This window comes from Oratosquilla oratoria, chromosome 2 (genome assembly GCF_046742065.1).
Source record: "Oratosquilla oratoria isolate Oo_2021 chromosome 2, ASM4674206v1, whole genome shotgun sequence".
NCBI classification, from domain to species: domain Eukaryota; kingdom Metazoa; phylum Arthropoda; class Malacostraca; order Stomatopoda; family Squillidae; genus Oratosquilla; species Oratosquilla oratoria.
The window spans coordinates 55328483-55349690 of NC_134778.1; the positions used below are offsets into that span (position 1 = coordinate 55328483).

The following is a 21208-nucleotide window of genomic DNA, read 5'->3' on the forward strand; positions in this document are numbered from 1 at the left end:
AGGGGAGTGGTTTCTATGCCTTTGTTTTTTGGCTACCTCCCATGTAAGGGGGAAAAGGCCTTTGGTACATGTATGTATTATTACTCAGAGTAAAAGGGAATGAGTAATACAGCAGTGACTTTATATTTTATAATGCAAGTAATGTGATGTAAATTACATATGGCAGCCCATGCTGTGCGGAAGAATTTGACTCGTACTGAAGTGGCTAATATTGCTAAGATATTCAAATCTTCTACCAATTATTATGGTCCTTACTTTCCAGAGGATTTTGTATCTGCTGCATGAAGAAGTCACAAGTAAAGGTTCATTAAAACTAATGATAGCTTGTATGTAACAGAGATATATTTCACAATTTTATCTAAAAAATAATCTTACAATCATTGTACAACACAGTAAGAATCGTTTTCTACTTTTTAATTATTTTTCAATTTGTTCTTTTTCTGGAGTCTCTTCCGTACTCCAAGACTTTCCTCAGAGTCATCTACATCCCTGTGGCGTTTGCGACCCTTCTTTCCAGTCTTTTCGTCCAATCGAGCCATTTCCTGCAGGAAGACCAGATGTGATGAATCAATTCTGATACAATGAATATAACTCAATACAGTCATCAACAAGCACTAGTATGATGAGTAGCAATACAATATAATAGGATAAGGATGAGGTCTGCAATGATATTCAGTTCATTACATGCTTCAACCATCAACCTGTCGATGAAAGTATATTTTCTTCACATAATCCACTGGAAATATTTAAGATATCATCTTATAGATGATGCAATATGTAAGTATTTGTGAATATGTATAAGAAATACAGCTGAAGCTCTATCTATCTGTCTACCCTGTCATAAGCCTTTTCCAAATCCATAAAGGCCCAAAAACACACTCCATATGCACAAATTTCACAAGTCACACGTGAATCACAAATATGCAGAGTCCACTAAGAAAAGGAAAAACACACGGAGTCCGAGTGCTTTCGTGATATATTCACATTATCAAGGAGTACAGAAAAAGAACAAAAAAATGGAGATACAGAGTATAAATAGGACAAGAGAGACATTTACCCTCCTCTCCGAAGCCTGAAAGCTCAGGTTGGGTCACTCGGCGAGTGACTGCATACACTCCATATATTTTGCCAAAACCTTTTCACAAATGTGCCTTACCACAAAAATCTGATCCACATACACTCTGGCTTTCCTAAACCCACACTGCTCCTCACCAATTATTTCCTCTATTCCTCTGCTTCTGACCCAGGGCAGTGGACAAGGTGCAGGGATGACCCGTCATCCAGGAGGTGCTCAGATGAGAGGGAGGGTGGAGGGGTGTGGAGTGTATTCAGGGATGGAATGGGTGGGAATGATTTTATGCCTTTCCCTTTTTGGCTACCTCCCTTGTAAGGGGGAAAAAGCCTTGGTATATGTATGTATGTATGTATTCCTCTCCTAATCCTTTCATTTACAAATCTCCCATATCCCTCTCTAACTATACTCAACAAACTGAACTCTCTAAAACTACTACAATCACATTTGTCCCCTTTTCTTTTGTAAACTGGAGTTATAAAGGCACTCCTCCAGTCTTCCTGCATTCTCCCCTCCCTCAGACGCACATGTCAACCTCACTAACCAATCCACCATAACTGTACAGTGAGACCTCTCATTAACGGACGTTAATTAGCTGCGTTTGCGGTGTTTTGGAGTGGTTTTTGAGTGGCATAGTGATTGCATGCACTAAACAACAGCGCCAAAAACACAGAAAACACAGCGAAAACACCGCAAACACAGCTAATTAACATCCGTTAATGAGGTCTCACTGTACCTCCCTTTTTCAGACACTCCACTTGACACCCATCCAACCCAGGTGCTTTACCAATACTGATAATTTTCAAAGCTCTTTGTACCTCATATTTTTCTATACTGTTGACATTTTCCTCTTTTATCAGTCACTTTCTAAGCACCTCCCACTGCCACAATCAATCAATCCCTATCCTCCTCCACATTCAACAACTCTAAAATACTCTACCCATCTTCCCCTTACTGCCTTCACTTCCGTTAACATCTGTCCATCTAAACCTTTAACCTTTTCCTCTCTGCCTGATTCACCTCCTCACTCTCTTAACCTCATTCCATAACACATTTCTATTCTTTTCAAAATTTACTGTTATGTTCCTACCCATTTTACCTCTGCTCTCTTCTGCTCTGTTTACATACTCTTGATAACCATCTATAGAATTATGAAAGGGATGGAAATCCTTGGCAGGGATGATCTACTTAACTGGGACAGAAGAAATACAAGGGGACACAAGAAGAAACTTAAGAAAGACAGTTACAGAAGAGATCCGAAAAAGAACAGCTTTGAAAGAGAAAACAGTGAGTGCTAAAAATATACATGACTTTAAGAAAGAACTGGATACGGAAAGCTACAACTGCGGGTCTCTATGAGCATAGCTCTTCTCCTGCAAAATACAACTAGGTACAACTAGGTAAATACTTGTAAAAGACCCACCAGTTTGGCAAAGCGTTCAGCTTCCGCCACACGCTCCTGTAACACAAGGGCCTCGTCTTGCACTGTTGGGTAAACTTGTAGCTTCATGTCTAGGAGCTGCTCAATACGCTGGTACACCTCCACCTCATACTGAAATAGAAGATTCGCTGAATTGTTGACTCAATTTACAAAGGATTACAAAGGTGGAGCATGCCGACAGGAGACCTTTTGGTCCATATCATGGTCAGATGCAAAAAAATTATAATAATGATAAATAAATAAATAAACAAATCAATCAATAAATAAAAACTATACATACATACATATACCAAGGCTTTTTCCCCCTTACAAGGGAGGTAGCCTGAAAGAAAAGGCATAAAAACATTCCCACCCATTCCATCCCTGAATACACTCCACACCCCTCCACCCTCCCTCTTATCTTAGCACCTCCCGGACGACGGGTCATCCCTGCACCCCGCCCACTACCCTGGGTCAGAAGTAAATAAAAAATACAATAAGGTAAATAATAATAAATAAAATAAATGCATAGGTATAGTTAAATAATAAACAAACAGGTAAATAGTACATACATACATACATATACCAAGGCTTTTTTTCCCCTTACAAGGGGGTAGCCAAAAAGGACAAGGCACAAAAACATTCCCACCCATTTCATCCCCGAAAACACTCCACACCCCTCCACCCTCCCTCCCATCTTAGCACCTCCTAGATGACAGGTCATCCCTGCACCCTGTCCACTGCCCTGGGTCAGAAGCAGTGTCGCAGGACACAGCACATCCACAGCAAGGCCGCTTCATTAAATCGGCGACCCCCCATATAAAGGAGAGGATAGGGAGAAATCCCTTCGGGCTGCGTAAAAAATTCTTGCTCACACACACTACCTCACCCCCATTCCCCCGTCCAATCCACCTCATGCATCACAACATTTTCCATATACAACCATTCTCCATTCACCCCTGTCTTCTGTCCTCTCCCGTCCTTCCTCAACCGGCATTCCCCTCTTCCCCAAAGCCCCCTTCACCCCATCCATCCATCTCATCCTAGGACGTCCCCTCATGTTCACTCCCTCCACATGTAAATAGTAAAAAATAATAAATTCACGTATAACTAACAATAAATGAGAATCAAGCAAATAATAATAAACAAACAGACAAATGATAACAAAACAAATAACAGACAAATGATAACAAAACCCACAGAGGCTGTCAGTGGTCCTTAGAACCTCCCACAGACCAATCTGGGAAGACATCTAGGATGTCTGTGTTGTATTAATATGGGATTGTTTCTATGTCACCAGCTCAAAGTGGAAGGGAGAGGAGAGCAGTCAACAGCTGTCAGCTCTGTGGGTGAAAAGTGTAAAAGATACAGCGGAAGTTTAAAAAGACCAATCTAAAGACAAAGCATCACCTGATGAGGTGAGGAGGGGTGATAGGTTTTGAAAATGGGCAGCATAACAGTCCATGGAGTGGCCCAGAAGAAAACTATTTGGTTTGTTACTAAGCCAGCTGAAAATAATGTTTTCTTGCACCACAATCAAAGAGACATAGGCACAAGAAAATTGAACCAAAGTTCTTACCCACAAGTACTGCCATTTCATCCTTGGTGCAACCTTTTTTATGAAATGGGTTGTTGCTTTAATGTAGGGAATCCTGTCCACCTAAGTCTGCTACTTAATCACACTTTCTCTTGTTCAACATCTAAACCATGAGAGCTCATGGACTTATTCACCTTGTTCACCCACCTTTTCCTAAGTTCACCTTTTGCTTTCATTATTGGCATTACCAATCCAGGAAACCTTCAAGGATATCTACTTCCATCCATTCTCAGAATATGACCAAATCACCTTAGGAAGGCCTGTTTTACTCTTCCTCCCAATCCTATCTTCCATCCAGTCCATTCATGAACCTTATCACACTTTATATTTCATACTTTATACTTTATATCTCTTTTCCTTTACCTCCACACAACTTTTCTAGTTTACATCATTCAGGCTTCAATCGCAGTCTAAAGTTTTTACATAAATAGTACAGTTCATGTTAGGGTAGGGAATGGAGAGAGTGGACTGTTTGCAGAGAAAGTGGAGTTGCACCAGGGTTGTGTAATGACACCATGTTTGTTCATCATGTATATGAGTAGGGTGATATGTGAATTACATTTGAGGATGATGGGAAGGGGTTTGGAGCTGGTAAATGAGAGTGGAAGAAAGTGGGAAGCAAGCCAGTTGTTTTTGCACGTGTTTAGGAAGTGAGTTGGAGATAAATCTTAATGGAGTGAGGCTGAAGGGAATGAAAACCATTAAGTGGTTAGGGTCATGAGGAACAGGTAACAGAGTAGAAGTGGAGGTAAATTAGAGATTAAGGGATACAAGTACAAATATCTGGAGATAAGCAAGAAGTCTTTGGATTTGGAAAAAGGTATTTGGATTATGGGATGCAAGTATAATAAATGTCTAGAGGGAATGAAGTGTCATGAGAAACAGGTATCTGGGAATGAACACAAAGAGACTACAGCAGTAGTATACTCAGACATTTACGATAATCCACCAACTGTCCCACAAAATACATCCACACCAAAATACATTCATACACAGACCACAAACTAAACTCTTTAAGAACAGCCACCAAACTCATTACTCCATTAACAGCTTCCCCTTCCCTCAAACATCAGCCCCACAGAAAAACTACTCCCAGAGAAACAAAATACACAGTGACTCACATGTGTTCAAGTCAACATCCAGCACGAAGATAAAATTAGAACAGAAAAGGCCCGACTACAATAACAAACTGCCCTGGATTTAACCATCACACAGAGGCCAACAAACACCTCACCTTACACTACCTCTCACTAGCCACACTCAGGTGTAGAAATCCTTGATAGAGATGACTTACTAAATTGGGATAAGAGAAACACAAGAGGACATGGAAAGAAACTCAAAAAGGACAGTTATAGAAGAGACATGAAAAAACCAGTTTTCCCTACAGAGTAGTGGATGTATGGAACAACAGTGTGTGCAAAAACAATAAAAGAATTTAAGAGCAAATTAGATATGGCAAGACACAGAGATGGGACACCACAAGTGTAGCTCCCTTTCCCATAAGATACAACTAGGTAAATACAATTATAATGACTTGTGGTCCAGGCTGGTGGCTTATGCTAATTGCCTAGGAGCTATGAGTCTACTGCAAGAGAGAGCTGGGGCAACAAACTGATCACTGATCTAAAAGCCACTTTATTATTTATCTCTCCTCTTTCATCAAAACTTATTTTCATTCATTAGCCACTTCTAATTGCAACCTTAAAACAATCAAAACAGAAGCAGCGTAAGGGCTTTATACCTGAGAGACGATTGTGATGGCAATGCCAGACTTGCCTGCTCTGGCTGTTCTTCCTACCCGATGAATATAGTCTTTGCTGTGCAAGGGTACATCAAAATTGATCACATAATCAACACTTGGTATATCTAAACCCCTGTAAAAAGAAAAGAAAAGAAAAGAAAAGTCAAGGTCAAAAGATTCATATCTCCATTACTGCTAAAATTTCTTAACCTAACTCCAGCACCTATCAGCTAAATGGTGGACATGTTCCACACTGAAGTGTTATCCATATTCTTTGACTCTTCATTACAGAGCTCTACTTGCCCTTTAAATGAACATTGAAAATATCCTGCTGTTAACCTGTATTTTACCTAGTTGTATTATACAGGAAGAGAGCTATGCTCATGGTGACCCGTCTTTGTATCTTTCAGCACCAAGTCTGTTCTGTACTGTACTGAGTATTCTATGCTTAAAAGTTATTAATCAAATTGTATAACATTACACTCAGCCCTCAATTCAATGAACCCTCATTTAACAAATTTCAGAGACAACAGATAAAATCCTGTGACCTACAGTAAATTTCAGTCCCCCACTTTACAATCATGGCATATCAAGAACCCATTTTCACAATTCTTGGTAAGTCTGATGTTAAATTAGAATAAATATTTTGAATTTACCATATTCATTGGGCTGATGTTCCCTTCCTTTTTATGTTAAATTGAGGGAAAGGTGGATATATCCACCCTGGGCTGCCCGCAAAGTAATATCATTCCTATGACACTTTCCATCTACAGCAAACCCTATCATCTTCAATGAACTTTTAAGTGCTGCCCTTCCTTACCTTGAGGCTACATCTGTTGCAAGCAGAATTGAACGCTCTCTGGCTTTGAACTTATTCAGTGCACCAAGTCGTTTATTCTGTGTCATTTTGCCATACAGGGGGATGGCTGTGAAGCCCAGATTTCGCAGCATCAGTGCCGTCTTGAGTGTGGAAAGATGAGTTGCACAGAAGATAATCACGGATTGGTTGCCGATTTCATTCAATATGTATGTCAAATAGATGTGCTGTGGAGAAAGGTAGTAGAAATATATATATATATTATTCACATATTTCATACATATCTCCTGCTATCCCCTTGCTGAATTAAATTAATCCTCTAGAATCAATAAAAAATAACAGTGTACCACCTGCTTCAAGTGGTTAATCACAATAATACTGACCCTTTCATTTAAAAGTCTATCCCATATTTGATTAAAACTGTCTCAAAGAAGCAGGATAAAATATATTATACATCAAGTTGCTGAGACATTCGACATACATACATACATACACATACCAAGGCTTTTTCCCCCTTACAAGGAGGTAGCCAAAAAGGAAAAGACATAAAATCATTCCCACCCATTCCATCCCTGAATACACTCCACACCCCTCTTATCTTAGCACTTCCTGGATGATGGGTCATCCCTGCACCTTGTCCACTGCACATACTCCATACAATTTCCTACTACAAAAATAAGGGGGATGGCAATGAAAACAAGCATCCAGATGGAAGAAGAGCAAATGGAAGAAAGAATGGCTGAGATAATGAACATAAGAATTATAAGTAAAAAGGATGGAAAAAAAGACATCACAATGGCACATACTCAATCCATCAATTCATTGCCCCTGGTATCTTGCAGAAAACCTGCAGCTTACATGCAACAGTCCCCCAAATAGGTCCATAATTCACTCAGGGAAGATATATTGTGTTGTTGTCTGGGTATTGTTAGTATGAGGTATTGCAGTATGAAGTGTTTTGTGTTCTCTGTGTGGTGGTTGCATCTGGGGCATTTGCACATACCATTCCAAAAACATCAGTATAGAATGGTGCAGAGTACAAAGAATTTATGAAATGCACAGCTGAGGAACTGAAAAGGTTTATTGAAAAAAAAGTGAGAATAAAACTCTTGTGGTGGCTTAAATTGTGAAACGTAATATTGGAGAACTTACCTTGTGTTTACAAGGGATGAAGAGCATGTACTGCTTTAGTTTCTTGACTGTCTGGTACTTAGACGACACTTCCACTCTCACAGGATCTTGCAGGTGAGCCCTCTGCAGTTTGTTCACCTACACAGAAATTAAAATACAATTATCAAAACATCTAAAAAGGAAACAATTATTATCATAAAAATCTATTCAACTGAGTACTTTAATCTAATCTATCTTACAATTTGTTTCATCTTTATTCTTTATATCTTTGTATTCATCCTCAAACACCTATTTCTCATTCATACTACTCAAAATTTATCAAATATGCAATATTGATGGTGTATCACCAATCCCATGGATTAGGCAGGACCTGATTTATGGGCTGTCTTTACCTTGCTGGTCATTGTGGCTGAGAAAAGCATTGTCCTTCTCTCCTTTGGAAGCACCTTGAGGATCTTGTCCACTTCTTCCTCAAAGTCCATGTTGAGTATGCGATCAGCCTCATCCATGACCTGAGTAAGACAAGAGCTTCCATATTAAGTAACCTTTGGGTATGGTAAATGACACAACAGCAGCTAAAAATAAATAAATAAATAAATAAATAAATTAATTAATTAACTGGACTCTGGAAACTGAAGACAACCCACCACTCAAACCACACACAAAAAAAATCTTTCTACATATAGTAAATCAAATGAGTACTTAAAAAAAACTAATGCCCAATGCACAGAAATAAAAATCTTTGAAGCTCACATTCTATCAAAATATAAAAGCAACTGATTACAACCAACTACTACCCACCAAATACTTCAGAGCCTTCAGGTTGAACCCCTTTGTCTTCTCCAAGTGGTCCACCAACCGTCCTGGAGTCGCTACAACGATGTGTGGCCGTTTACCAAGATCCATCGCCTGCTGAGTCATGTCCATCCCGCCAACAATAACACAACAGTTAACACCAACAGCCTTGCCTAAAACAAAAGTAAATCGGTGAGTCAACAAAATTTGATGGCCAATCTCATAATTCATCTTTTTTGAATATTGCATATGAAATATTTCATGGAGGTTCCACATTTTACATTGAGCTCTCATAATTTGCAATCCTTAATTAAATCTGGTTTGTTTTATGTAATAATATGAGTATTATGTGAGTTCTTTTCCAGATAGCTGGAATTTCATTGTACAACCAAGAGTTGTTGAAGAAAGAAAATTGAGGAAAAAACACAAATATAATAGATGAGAAAACAAACAAATGTGGAAAACTATAATAACCATAAAAAAATAAAATAAAAATGTATACACATCCAATAGCAACTGGAGCAACCAAGGAAAAACACAATCACAAAAACAGCAATGTAATATAATCAAGTACCCACAACTCCAAAATATAGGAAAATAACAAAAGAGATATGAAAAATAAAACAAGATACCCCAACCTTTCCACAACAAAGACATACATGGGCAATAAAAAAAATTGAAAAACTCCTATGCAGAAGATCCACAAAAATCTCAAAACATCTATCTAAAACACCTTGATTGATATTTTCAACCATGCCTAGCTGTACAACAAAATCCAATCAATTTGAAATAGTCCATTCAATTCTACTGTTGCAATTTCTTTGGTTCATGGTTTCTGGAGTGAGTAATGTCCCTGATGATTTTTGAGGGGAGGTCTTCATTCTATTTTGTTTAATCTACTGTTCTAGTTTGTTTTTGTTTACATGAAGCTACACAAACAAACAGAAAAACCAGCATTTTCACAGACCAATCTTATTACTATCCACCTACACCTACACAAAGAAACAAAAATCCTACCCATTGAATAATACATGAAAATGATAGGTACAAGAATTCTCAAACCTACTCACCCATCCCATTATATCACAAAAGCACAAAAAGAAAAAGAAAGAAAAAATAAATCACTGTACAGTATATCTACAACAATCTTCCACCTTTACTACACAACACATACATTCCAAAACTCATGCACATTCAGATTATAAAGCAAGAACTAAAAGACTGACAACTTGATCCTTCAATACATTAGCCTCCCTCTAAAATATTCCTCCTAAGAGACACAAGAACTACATTTGTATGACTGCATTCAGGTAACTATCTAGCAGTAAGACAATACCAAAAACAAATTGCCCCAGATGCAACCAACTCAGAACACCTTATATCGCTTGTTTGCGAAAACGTCGTCATAACTCAAAATATCGAATTTTTCAGGAGAGGCATTTTAAAGTTTCAAAACGCTCTCAATATTATAAAAAAAACTCAAACACCATAGGTGGAACATTTTTTGGAGCATCAAATACGCCTCTAAAGTTTATAGAAGTTGAAACAATCATAATCTTTACTAAGTCTAAAATATTTGTTGGAACAAGTTGGAACATGTAAGGTTATGTCGTTGGGACATTTAGCACTCCCTAGCGGTCAATTTTTGAGCTACAGATATGACACTGTTACCAAAAAAATCCGTGTTTGAAGATGAATATGTCTGTATAGATAACTCAAAAATTCAGTTTTTTGAGTTATGACGACGTTTTCGCAAACAAGCGATATGTTAAACTGTCCCTCCCCAGCCATACCTGACAACACAATTCTTCCTTGAGTGACTTATGGGCCAATTCAATGGGTGATACTAATTATCTGGGGCAATGGATTGATTTCTACTTGGTAATACATGTGATAAGACTCCAAACTATGGAAGGTATTTCATTGCTCTAACCTGTACTACTATCCTTGGGGTCAATTTCACACTGAAGAGGTGAAGTCATACATGTGGTATAAGAGAAATTTAAGGAGGATGGTGGAAAGGAATGACAGTAAAATTTGAAAGTAATCAGCATTCTTCTTTGAGGGGAGCTTAGTATTCAGAACCATGCTGCAATGTCAGGCAACTGCATAATACAACCCCCTATATCTATATTTGTTCCTATAAGCAAGGTTTTACAATGCACAAGCTCTCATGGAACACAACTATTAAATCAAAATAGCTGTATTTGTACGAGACCAAACAGCTTGGAAAACCAACTCACCGAGGGCATCAAATTGCTCCTTAATCTGGAAAGCTAACTCCCTTGTTGGGGTCAACACTAAAGCAAAGAGCCGCTGTGGGTGGCTGATGAGGGCCTGCAGGAGAGGCAAGCCAAATGCTCCTGTCTTGCCCGACCCAGTTTCTGCCAAACCAATGACATCCTTTTCTGCAAAGAGAACAATTAGATTTATTAAGTGTGTGGCATTTGATACCACTCTGAACTCCATCTAAAAGAATGAGAATAACATTGATTTAAACAATGTATGAATTCATAATCAATGGATACAGTGCTAGGTCTTATTAACCAGAGAATAAGCAATTTCAGATCTGCCTATATGTAATCAAGTGAATACGCTGCCCAACTTTATCAATTTCCACATTTTTGTAACCTAAATCCTCAATAACCTTTTTATTGCTCAACAACGCATCAAGTTTACCTTTGAGTGCGAGGGGGATGGCCTCTTTCTGAATATGAGTTGGGGTTTTCCATCCTAGTCTTTCACAGGCACTACACAATTCATCTAAGATCCCCTGTAAAGAGAAAAATTTATAAAACCACATATAATATTATACCACACACAACCCTAAATTGTGTAAAGTGTTATAAAGGGTGCATTTTTTAACTGGACTACAGATGAACTCCCCTTAGTTGCCAGTCACCTTGGACAATAAATCAATCCACTTACATGAAGGGCTAACAGAGGCTATCTGGTGCACATTCTCATACTTGTAAGGTATAAATATATTAGAAACACAAAAGATTGTGAAAGTTCACAAGTGAATGGAGTTTTGATGATAGGCTTGAGACACCAGTCCAGTCTCAATGTCAGTTTGATGATAGTGATAACCACATTGTATACTGGGTATTCTCCCACACCAAGTGACATCATATTTTCCTAAACAGTGCTACAGAGCCGAGTTTCATGTTTTTCTTGAAGCTATGAAACTCCTCTACATCCCCCAGTCCAATCGGATGCCAAAACTGGCTGTTAACATCCCTGAAGAAGATGAACCTGATCTCTAGCATTATAGGTGTACTGCATTAATAAAAGCAGGTTGGGTTAGGTTAGGTTAGACCAACCTATCATACTTTAATTTCTTCAACTTAGAAAAAAAAAAGTATCTCAAGCACTTATTGTAGTTCCTTTCATTAGTGCATAACTTTTAGCAGCTTTTTTGTTATAGATTTTCACCAAGAAAAATATATATTACATTGATGTATTATAATTTAAAAAATTTAAATATAATTTTCTACTATATCTAAGTGTGCACTTCTAAAATTTTACCAAATCTGCTTTGATTGTATTATTTGCAATCCTTTGAAAGCCTAAAGGCCTATCATGGTGAGAACTGACTAAATAACACAAGTACCATGCAATGTCCAACCCTGAAATTGTGTTAACTTTCTCGGATTTTTCCCATAGTCCCAGACCAGACCAGATCAATCTACAAAAAGGAGATTCCCGGACTGGAAGTAGCGGTGGACCACCACAGCTATGAGGAAGACCCTCTGAATTCTACTAAGTAAGACTAAGTAAGTAAGTAAGCCACCATATCTAATTGTGGCCTTATTTGTCCATACACAATCAGATAATGATACTCAACCTGGTGAGTTGGTTGGATGACCTAATTAGATGAGTTCACAATTGAAGTTAGGTTAGGAACCATTGGACAACAGAGTTTCATGTTAACTATCCATGTTTACATGATTCTGAAATTTTACCCTAAAATGGAGTACACTCTGTTATATCAGCTTCATCAATTAAGAAAAATTAATCAACACTATCAATACTTGTTTCTGACAACTTACTATGGATTCACTGCCTCTCAGACCAAAAATATGAGAAACGGTGGGCTGACTGCTTACCTAAATGTAATTAGTAGATAAATATAAAGTTGTTTGTCAGTCTCACAGATACAATTCTTATCTGTATAATTGGATAGCTATTACCATTTTGAGTGTTTTGAATCACATAAATAAGTACCACAGATCAATAGTAACATCAATAGCGATTTTAAAAAATCTAGTGTTTCTGGCAGGGTATACGATGAAAAATAGCACAACCACACCTAACAATTATAAGGCTGTTTCCTCTAAAAAAAATTTACTTGTCTCATTGCTTCCTATTTGTCACTTGAAGCATCGAGCGGAGATTCTGCACATGGCCGACAACACTCGTGGCACTGTGGTTAGAGTTCTCGCCTGCCACTAAGGCAGTCTGGGTTCAACTCCCGCCCAGGGCTGATATGATTTCAGTATCACTTCACTGCTGGGTGTTACTCCAACTCACGTGGGCAGGGAGTTGGGGGAGTGTGTGCATGTAAGGTCACAGTATTACCCACAGGTCCATCATACGAGCTCTGAGCTCTCATCTGAGAGGTTAATAACTGTTGATCATGAGTCCAACACGTGATCCAAGACCATGGTGAATTACTGGTCACCCAGTGGAGGATAGAGCCATGCTGCCTGGGTGAAGAAACTGGGGGCGTGTTTCTTCTTTGTGGGTGTTGATGAATTTATATCTAGTCGGATATTAAGAGGAATTTATCTTATATCCAAGGCAGCTTCATCCACTCCCCAATGACTGTCTGCCATGCAGATGTGCTACTCTGCAAAGCAGCCCCCCCCCCTCATATGATAAATCTAGAAAAAAATCGCATTCGCTACTAACATTACTATTGTGGTACTTATTCATTGGGTTCAAAATACTTAGAATGACAAGGGCTATCCGATGATATGGATAAATATTGCATTTGTAAGGCTGGCAAACTTTATCAACATTAAATATAGAGAAATTTGAGAAAATAGTAGTGTGCCATGTTCACCAGTCAACCCCATATTTTGATGAAATTTCGATGAAACATCCTATCTATTTCTTTTAATATGGAGTTAGTGTAGTCTCCTTGAAACCAATATATATATTGTTTACCACATGCTTACCAATTCTTTGAAAGTTGCTGGAGAACCTGTTTCCTCGTGGTCTTCTTCAGACATGTTGATATGTTTGTTATGATTTCGTACAATGATGACGTCAAAGGTATACAGCCTTATTACTGACATTTTCAAGTAAATATTATAAAGTTGTTTTATTTTATATTTTATATTTTATATATTACGTTTAATTATATTATATCATATTATATTATATTATATTATATTATATTATATTATATTATATTATATTATATTGTATTATATTATATTAAATTATATTATATTATTGGCTACCTCCCTTGGAAGGGGGAAAAAGCCTTGGTATATTATATTATATTATATTATATTATATTATATTATATTATATTATATTATATTATATTATATTATATTATATTATATTATATTATATTATGTTTGGGGACCACAATGGAAATAAGCGTACATGCTTTTTATGTTATCCTCGGCAATTTGCATTTATCATTCCGAACTATGTGTTCTTGTTTAAATGAAGCGGCCTTGCTGTGGATGTGCTGTGTCTTGCGACACTGCTTCTGACCCAGGGCGGTGGGCAGGGTGCAGGGATGACCCGTCATCCAGGAGGTGCTCAGATGAGAGGGAGGGTGGGAGGGGTGTGGAGTGTATTTGGGGATGAAATGGGTGGGAGTGTTTTTATGCCTTTCCCTTTTTGGCTACCTCCCTTGGAAGGGGGAAAAAGCCTTGGTATATGTATGTATGTATGAGTTCTTGTCATTATTTGCACTTCATGTACATTGATTCACTGCCAAATAAAGTCTATCTATCTATCTATTATATTATATTATATTATATTAATTTATATTATATTATATTATATTATATTATATTATATTATATATCATATTATATTATATTATTTCTTATAATTTTTTAAGCTCGCTGGCCGAGCGGGTTAGGACGTCGTTACTTGCGGTAAAGGTCGAGGTGATGGTGGTTCGAATCCTGCCACCGCTACAAAATCCTCTGTAAAGGGCACCGTTCTAGCCTCTCGATAGGGTGGAGTTTATAACGTTAAACCTTATCATCATATTATATAATATTATAATGTATTATATTATGTTATATTATATATTATATCATATTATATTGTATTATATTACATATTATATTATATTATACTGTATTACATCATATTATTCTATATCATACTGTATTACATCATATTATATTATATTATCTAATACTATAGTGTATAATATTATATTTTATATTTCATTATATGATCGTGATGTGTGCCGGAGGACTGGAGTATGCTTGTATATTTCACCAGGTATATCCTGTTGATTTTTGTTTGAAGAAATAACATTGACATATTTGATAAAGTTGTGTAGAATACATGATGCCAAGCCTGTAACACTAAAGTTCTCAAACATGTCTGTTTCTAGCAAGATCCTTCTGCGAACACGGCCAAAGCTGTACTGCAGGAGATCGGACGGATATTGTGAACGCACTTGCTGATTACCGAGGACGATGTTACGTTTACGTGCTTGTATAGTGCGAATCACCCCTTACAGAGAAAAGGGGAACACATGTGAATGTAGTAGTTTTAGAGGGATCAGTTTCATGAGTTAATTGGAAAGGCATATGGGACGGTGTTTTTGGAGGATTAGAAGAGGACCAGAGGGAGTAATTAGTGAGGATCTTTGTGGATTTAGGAAAAGTAGAGTAGGACGTCTTAATCTAGGGTAAATTTACCCCAGATTTTTTTTTTATTGTAAGGGATCAATTTTGGCATAACCTAGTGTTCTCCTGTATCCACTGTGTCATTGTATGGTCAATAATCATCTCGAGTAGAACATTTCCCCATGAGCCGTCTCCACCCTTTACTGTCATCTCTTCCCAGCAGACTTCTTTGCAATTAAAGTCGCCCATCATAACTATTCTTCCTCCATCTTCCATTACCTTATTTAATGTTATCCTTGTGTCTTCTAACATACTTTTATGTTCACTCTCTTCCCACGAGGCTGTTTTTGGAGGCACATAATTTATCACAAACTTTCTGCTCTTCTTATCTCTGTCTTCCACTTCGATCATAATCATCTCTACTGTATTCTTTCCATATGTGACACACCTCACGTTTATATCCTTCTTAGTCAGGAACATAACTCCACCCCCTTGTTTTGTCTCTCTGTTTCTAATCCAATAATTATATGCATCATGTCCTACACTGTTGGGTGGTAGTGGACCTTTTAATTTCGTTTCTACAATTCCCATTGTGTCCGGTTCTTTTTCCTTCAAACAATCATTCAGCTCATTCAATCCTCTTATCAATCCATCTATATTTGTGTACGACACTCTTAGTTTCTGCCACTTCCATTGTGTTCTCTGTTTCCCTTTTGTTTTTCTCTAGTATGTCATATTTCCTTTCATATTCACTACTCTCCAATAGAATTTCTCTTTTTCTGACTCTGTTCTGTTCTCATTTTTTTCCTTAGCTTCATGTCTTTTTATTTTTTCCTCCTCTCTTTCCTCTTTATTCATTTCCCTTTTTATCCATACCTTTTTATATTGTTCACTTGCTGCTAATTTCCCTGTTTTTGCTAAGATATTATCTGCCGTCGTTTGTGACCTGAATTAAATCTTAATTGGTCTGGTCTTATCTGTAATATACTTTCCGAGTCTATACATCTCTTCAATTTGTTTCATGGTTTCAGGTTCATCTTCCTGAACTAATTCTAGTAAACTGCTTACTTTTTCTTTTTCCTCATTGATTCTTGTGGTTCTATTTAGGTTATGTTTCTCTTTCATTCCTAATATAATTATACATTTCTTTTTATCTGCTAAGTCTCTTACTATATTCTCCTTCTGTCTCATCACTTTAATAACTGAGTCTTCAGTTTGTTCTTTCATTTGCTGTTTAATTATGTCAGTAAATGCAACGTTACTGTTTTCTTGGATTTTTTCCAACCCTGTGCTTCTTTAGCTGTGACCTCTTTATTGTCTTTATTATTCCACTTTAATTCTTCATTCTCCTCTTTTACTTCTTTTAACTGTCTTTTTAATTCTTCTATTTTTTTAGTTAAGTTTGTGTTCACCTTCTCTAGTTCTTCCAATTTTTTAACTCTCTGCGCAATCTTTGCTATGTTACCGAACCTATTCTCCCAATGTTCGGTCATTTGTTTATGTTTTTCCTCTAGTCTTGCTAATCGGGGGAGGTTGGTATCCACCCACCCCCCCATTAAATCCCTGGAAATCATTCTCCTCACCTTCCATTGTGCTGCTCTTATCTATATTTCTAATCTTTACATTTTTTGTTAATCCCATCACCAAAATCATCGATCCTTCTCTTGTTTATAAGACGCCTGTCCTCCTGGACCAAGTCCTCCTCTTCCTCATTTCCTTCCATTTCCCTCAGTAATCCCTCTCCTTCTCCCTTTTCCTCACTTTCCCACTACACCACAAGCTTTCCCCTTCCCTGTAAATACAATAAGGTACTTCCTTTGCGTTGAGATCCACGAAAATTTCACTTTTTCTTCAGAACTCCAATCTTCGCCGTCCATCCGACGAAAATGTGTGTGTGTGTGTGTATTTACCTAGTTGTATTTACCTAGTTGTATTTTACGGGAAGGGGAGCTATGCTCGTGGGGTACCGTCTTCATATCTCATTTTATCTAAACTATTTTTAAATTCATGTATTGTTTTTGCACACACCACTTTCTCATCTAACTTGTTCCAACTGTCTATTACTCTGTGAGGAAAGCTGTTCTTTTTCAAATCTCTTCTATAGCTGTCTTTTTTTATTTTCTTTCCGTGTCCTCTTGTATTTCTATCATCCCATTTTATCAGATTCTCTCTATCAGTAATTTCTATGCCTTTCATGATTCTGTAAATAGCTATCAAATCTCCTCTCTTCTTTGCTCTAGTGTCTGTAGTTCAAGTTTTGCTAGTCTCTCTTCATATGATAGTTTTGAGAGTGTTGGTGCCAATTTTGTAATTGCTCTTTGTATTCTTTCAAGTTTTTTTTATACATTTTTTTTTTGTACTTGGTGACCATATCGTTGCTGCATATTCCAGTCTTGGTCTTATCAGGGTGATTAGAATTTTCTTCACCATTTCTTCATCCAGGTATGTAAATGCAACTTTGATTGTTCTTATTAAATTATAAGTTTCTCCAAAAATCTTATTTATATGTTTCTCAGGTGACATATTATTCATAACAATGACTCCCAGGTCCTTCTCATTTTCTACTTTTTTTTTTATTCCTTCTTCTCCCAATTTATATGATCCTGTTATTCTGTTTTTGCTTTTTCCAAATTCCATTATACTACACTTTTTTGTATTGAACTCCATCTCCCACTTCCTACTCCATTCCTGTACTTTATTTAGATCTCTCTAGTGATTCACAATCTTCTTCCGTGTTCACTCTTTTCAATAGTTTTGCATCATCTGCAAAGAAGCTCATATAGCTTTCAATTCCTTCATCCATATCATTAATATATATAGCAAACATTATTGGGGCCAGAACTGTTCCCTGCGGAACACCGCTTATTACTTCATCCCATTTTGAGTGTTTGTCTCTTATCACTACTCTCATTTTCCTTTCTTGCAAAAAGTCTTCCATCCAATTAAGCAGTTTGCCCTGTATTCCTCCTTCAGTTTCTAATTTCTTAAGCAACTTCTTATGTGGTACTTTGTCAAAAGCTTTTTTTAGGTCTAGAAATGCACAATCAGCCCATCCATCTCTTTCTTGTATTATATCTATTAGCCTTGAATAGAAACATATTAAATTGGTGACGCATGATCGTCCTTGTCTGAATCCAAATTGCCTTGGATTTAACACGTTGTTTTTTTCTAAATATTTTACCCATCTACTTTTGACAATTCTTTCACAAATTTTTGCTATTGTACTTGTTAGAGAGACTGGTCTATAGTTGTTAGGGTCTTCTTTATTTCCCCCTTTATATATAGGTACTATATTTGCTTTTTTCCAATCTTCTGGAACTTTTCCTTCTTTCAAGGAACTGTTTATTATGCTATGTATTTTGTCTGCCAGTTCATTCCTGCATTCTTTCAAAATCCAGTTTGCTATTTCATCTGGTCCATGCAATTTTCTGACATCAAGATTACTCAAGTGTTTCAGTATTTCGTTCTTTGTTACTTATTTTTCTTTCATGGGAGGGACTTTCTCTTTCCATTCAATCTCATCAGGTTGTATGTTCTCCCTTGTAAACACTGATTTAAAATGTTTGTTCATAATTTCCGGCATTTCAATATCCTCTGTGTATTCAACTCCTTGTCTTAATTTCTCCAAGTCTTGTTTGTTTTTCAATTTGTTGTTTACAAATCTGTAAAATAGTTTTGATTGATCTTTACATTTTTCTATGACATCTTTTTCATATTTTCTCTTTTCCTCTCTGCACTTTTGTACATATTCATTTCTATAACAATTATATATTTTCCATTTTTCAGGCCTTTTGTGTTTTTTCCATCTGGTCCAAGCTTTATCTCTTTTGTCTTTTAACTCCCTACAACTTTTATTGTACCAGCATTTTGCATATTCTTTTTCTTGTTTTTGTCTTGTAAATTTTTGTCAAAATATTCCATTTCTCTTCCACTGTTGTTTCTTCTTTGTATATTTCTTCCCAGTTTTCTTTTTTGAAAGAATTCTCTTATTTTATCAAAGTTTGTTTTTTCATACATCATTCTTCCTTTTCTATATTGTTCATTTCTTTTCATGTATTTTTCTTCATTTAGTTCCAGTTCAATCAATATGTGGTCACTTTTACTTATTGGTGTTTTATATTCAATCTTGTCCACTATTCTAGGTTCAGATGTAATTATTAGGTCTAGTCTCGATGGTTCTTCCTCATTTCTATACCTAGTGTTCTCCTGTATCCACTGTGTCATTGTATTGTCAGTAATCATCTCGAGTAGAACGTTTCCCCATGAGCCGTCTCCACCCTTTACGGTCATCTCTTCCCAGCAGACTTCTTTGCAATTAAAGTCGCCCATCATAACTATTCTTCCTCCATCTTCCATTATCTTATTTAATGTTATCTTTGTGTCCTCTAACATACTTTTATGTTCACTCTCTTCCCACGAGGCTGTTTTCGGAGGCACATAATTTATCACAAACTTTCTGCTCTTCTTATCTCTGTCTTCCACTTCGATCATAATCATCTCTACTGTATTCTTTCCATATGTGACACACCTCACGTTTATATCCTTCTTAGTCAGGAACATAACTCCACCCCCTTGTTTTGTCTCTCTGTTTCTAATCCAATAATTATATGCATCATGTCCTACACTGTTGGGTGGTAGTGGACCTTTTAATTTCGTTTCTACAATTCCCATTATGTCCGGTTCTTTTTCCTTCAAATAATCATTCAGCTCATTCAATCCTGTTATTAATCCATCTATATTTGTGTAGGACACTCTTAGTTTTCTGCCACTTCCATTGTGTTCTCTGTTTCCCTTTTTTTCTCTTGTATGTCGAATTTCCTTAGTTTCATATTCATTACTCTCCAATAGAATCTCTCTTTTTCTCTGTTCTGTTCTCGTTTTTTTCCTTAGCTTCTTTCCTTTTCATTTTTTCTTCCTCTCTTTCCTCTTTATTCATTTCCCTTTTTATCCATACCTTTTTATATTGTTCACTTGTTGCTAGTTTCCCTGTTTTGGATAAGATATTCTCAGCCGTCGTTTGTGACCTGAATTTAATCTTAATTGGTCTGGTCTTATCTGTACTATACTTTACGAGTCTGAACTTCTCTTCGATTTGTTTCATTATTTCTGGTTCATCTTCCTGAACTAATTGTAGTAAAGTGATTACTTTTTCATTTTCCTCTTTGATTCTTGAGGTTCTATCTGGGTTATGTTTCTCTTCCATTCCTAATATAATTATACATTTCTTTTTGTCTGCTAAGTCTCTTACAATATTCTCCTTCTGTCTCATCACTTTGATAACTGAGTCTTCAGTTTGTTCTTTCATTTGCTGTTTGATTATATCAGTAAATGCAACTTTACTGTTTTCTTGGATTGTCTTCCAACCCTGTGCTTCTTTAGCTATGGCCTCTTTGTTTTCTTTATTATTCCTCTTTAATTCTTCATTCTCCTCTTTTACTTCTTTTAACTGTCTTTTTAGTTCTTCTATTTCCTTAATTAAGTTTTTGTTTGCCCTCTCTAGTGCTTCCAATCTTTCAACCCTTTCAGCCATTTTTGACATTCTACCGAATCTACTCTCCCAATGTTCAGTCATTTGTTCAAGTTTTTCTTCGAGTCTTGCCAGTCGGGGGAGGTTGGTATCCTCCCCCCCCCTCCTTAAATCCCTGGAAATTATTATCCTCACCTTCTATTGTGCTACTCATATCTATGTTTCTAATCTTTACATTTTTGTTAGACCCTTCATCGTCACTAAACTGGTCCGGCCCTCTTTTGTTTACATGGCGTCTGCCTGCGTGGGCCAAGTCCTCTCCTTCCTCA

General features: G+C 36.9%; 1 protein-coding gene across 1 annotated transcript; it reads right to left on the reverse strand.

Moving 5' to 3' along the window:
* Positions 1 to 319: 319 nt before the first annotated feature.
* Positions 320 to 13863, reverse strand: pths (probable ATP-dependent RNA helicase DDX47). Its single transcript, XM_076208470.1, has 10 exons — positions 13757 to 13863; positions 11253 to 11346; positions 10817 to 10981; positions 8580 to 8746; positions 8171 to 8290; positions 7800 to 7916; positions 6651 to 6874; positions 5831 to 5963; positions 2496 to 2624; positions 320 to 542 (listed from the first exon to the last, which is right to left on the reverse strand). The coding sequence occupies exons 1-10, from the start codon at positions 13808 to 13810 to the stop codon at positions 414 to 416; spliced, it is 1332 nt and encodes a 443-aa protein (XP_076064585.1). The 5' UTR covers positions 13811 to 13863; the 3' UTR covers positions 320 to 413.
* Between the last annotated feature and the right edge of the window lie 7345 nt (positions 13864 to 21208).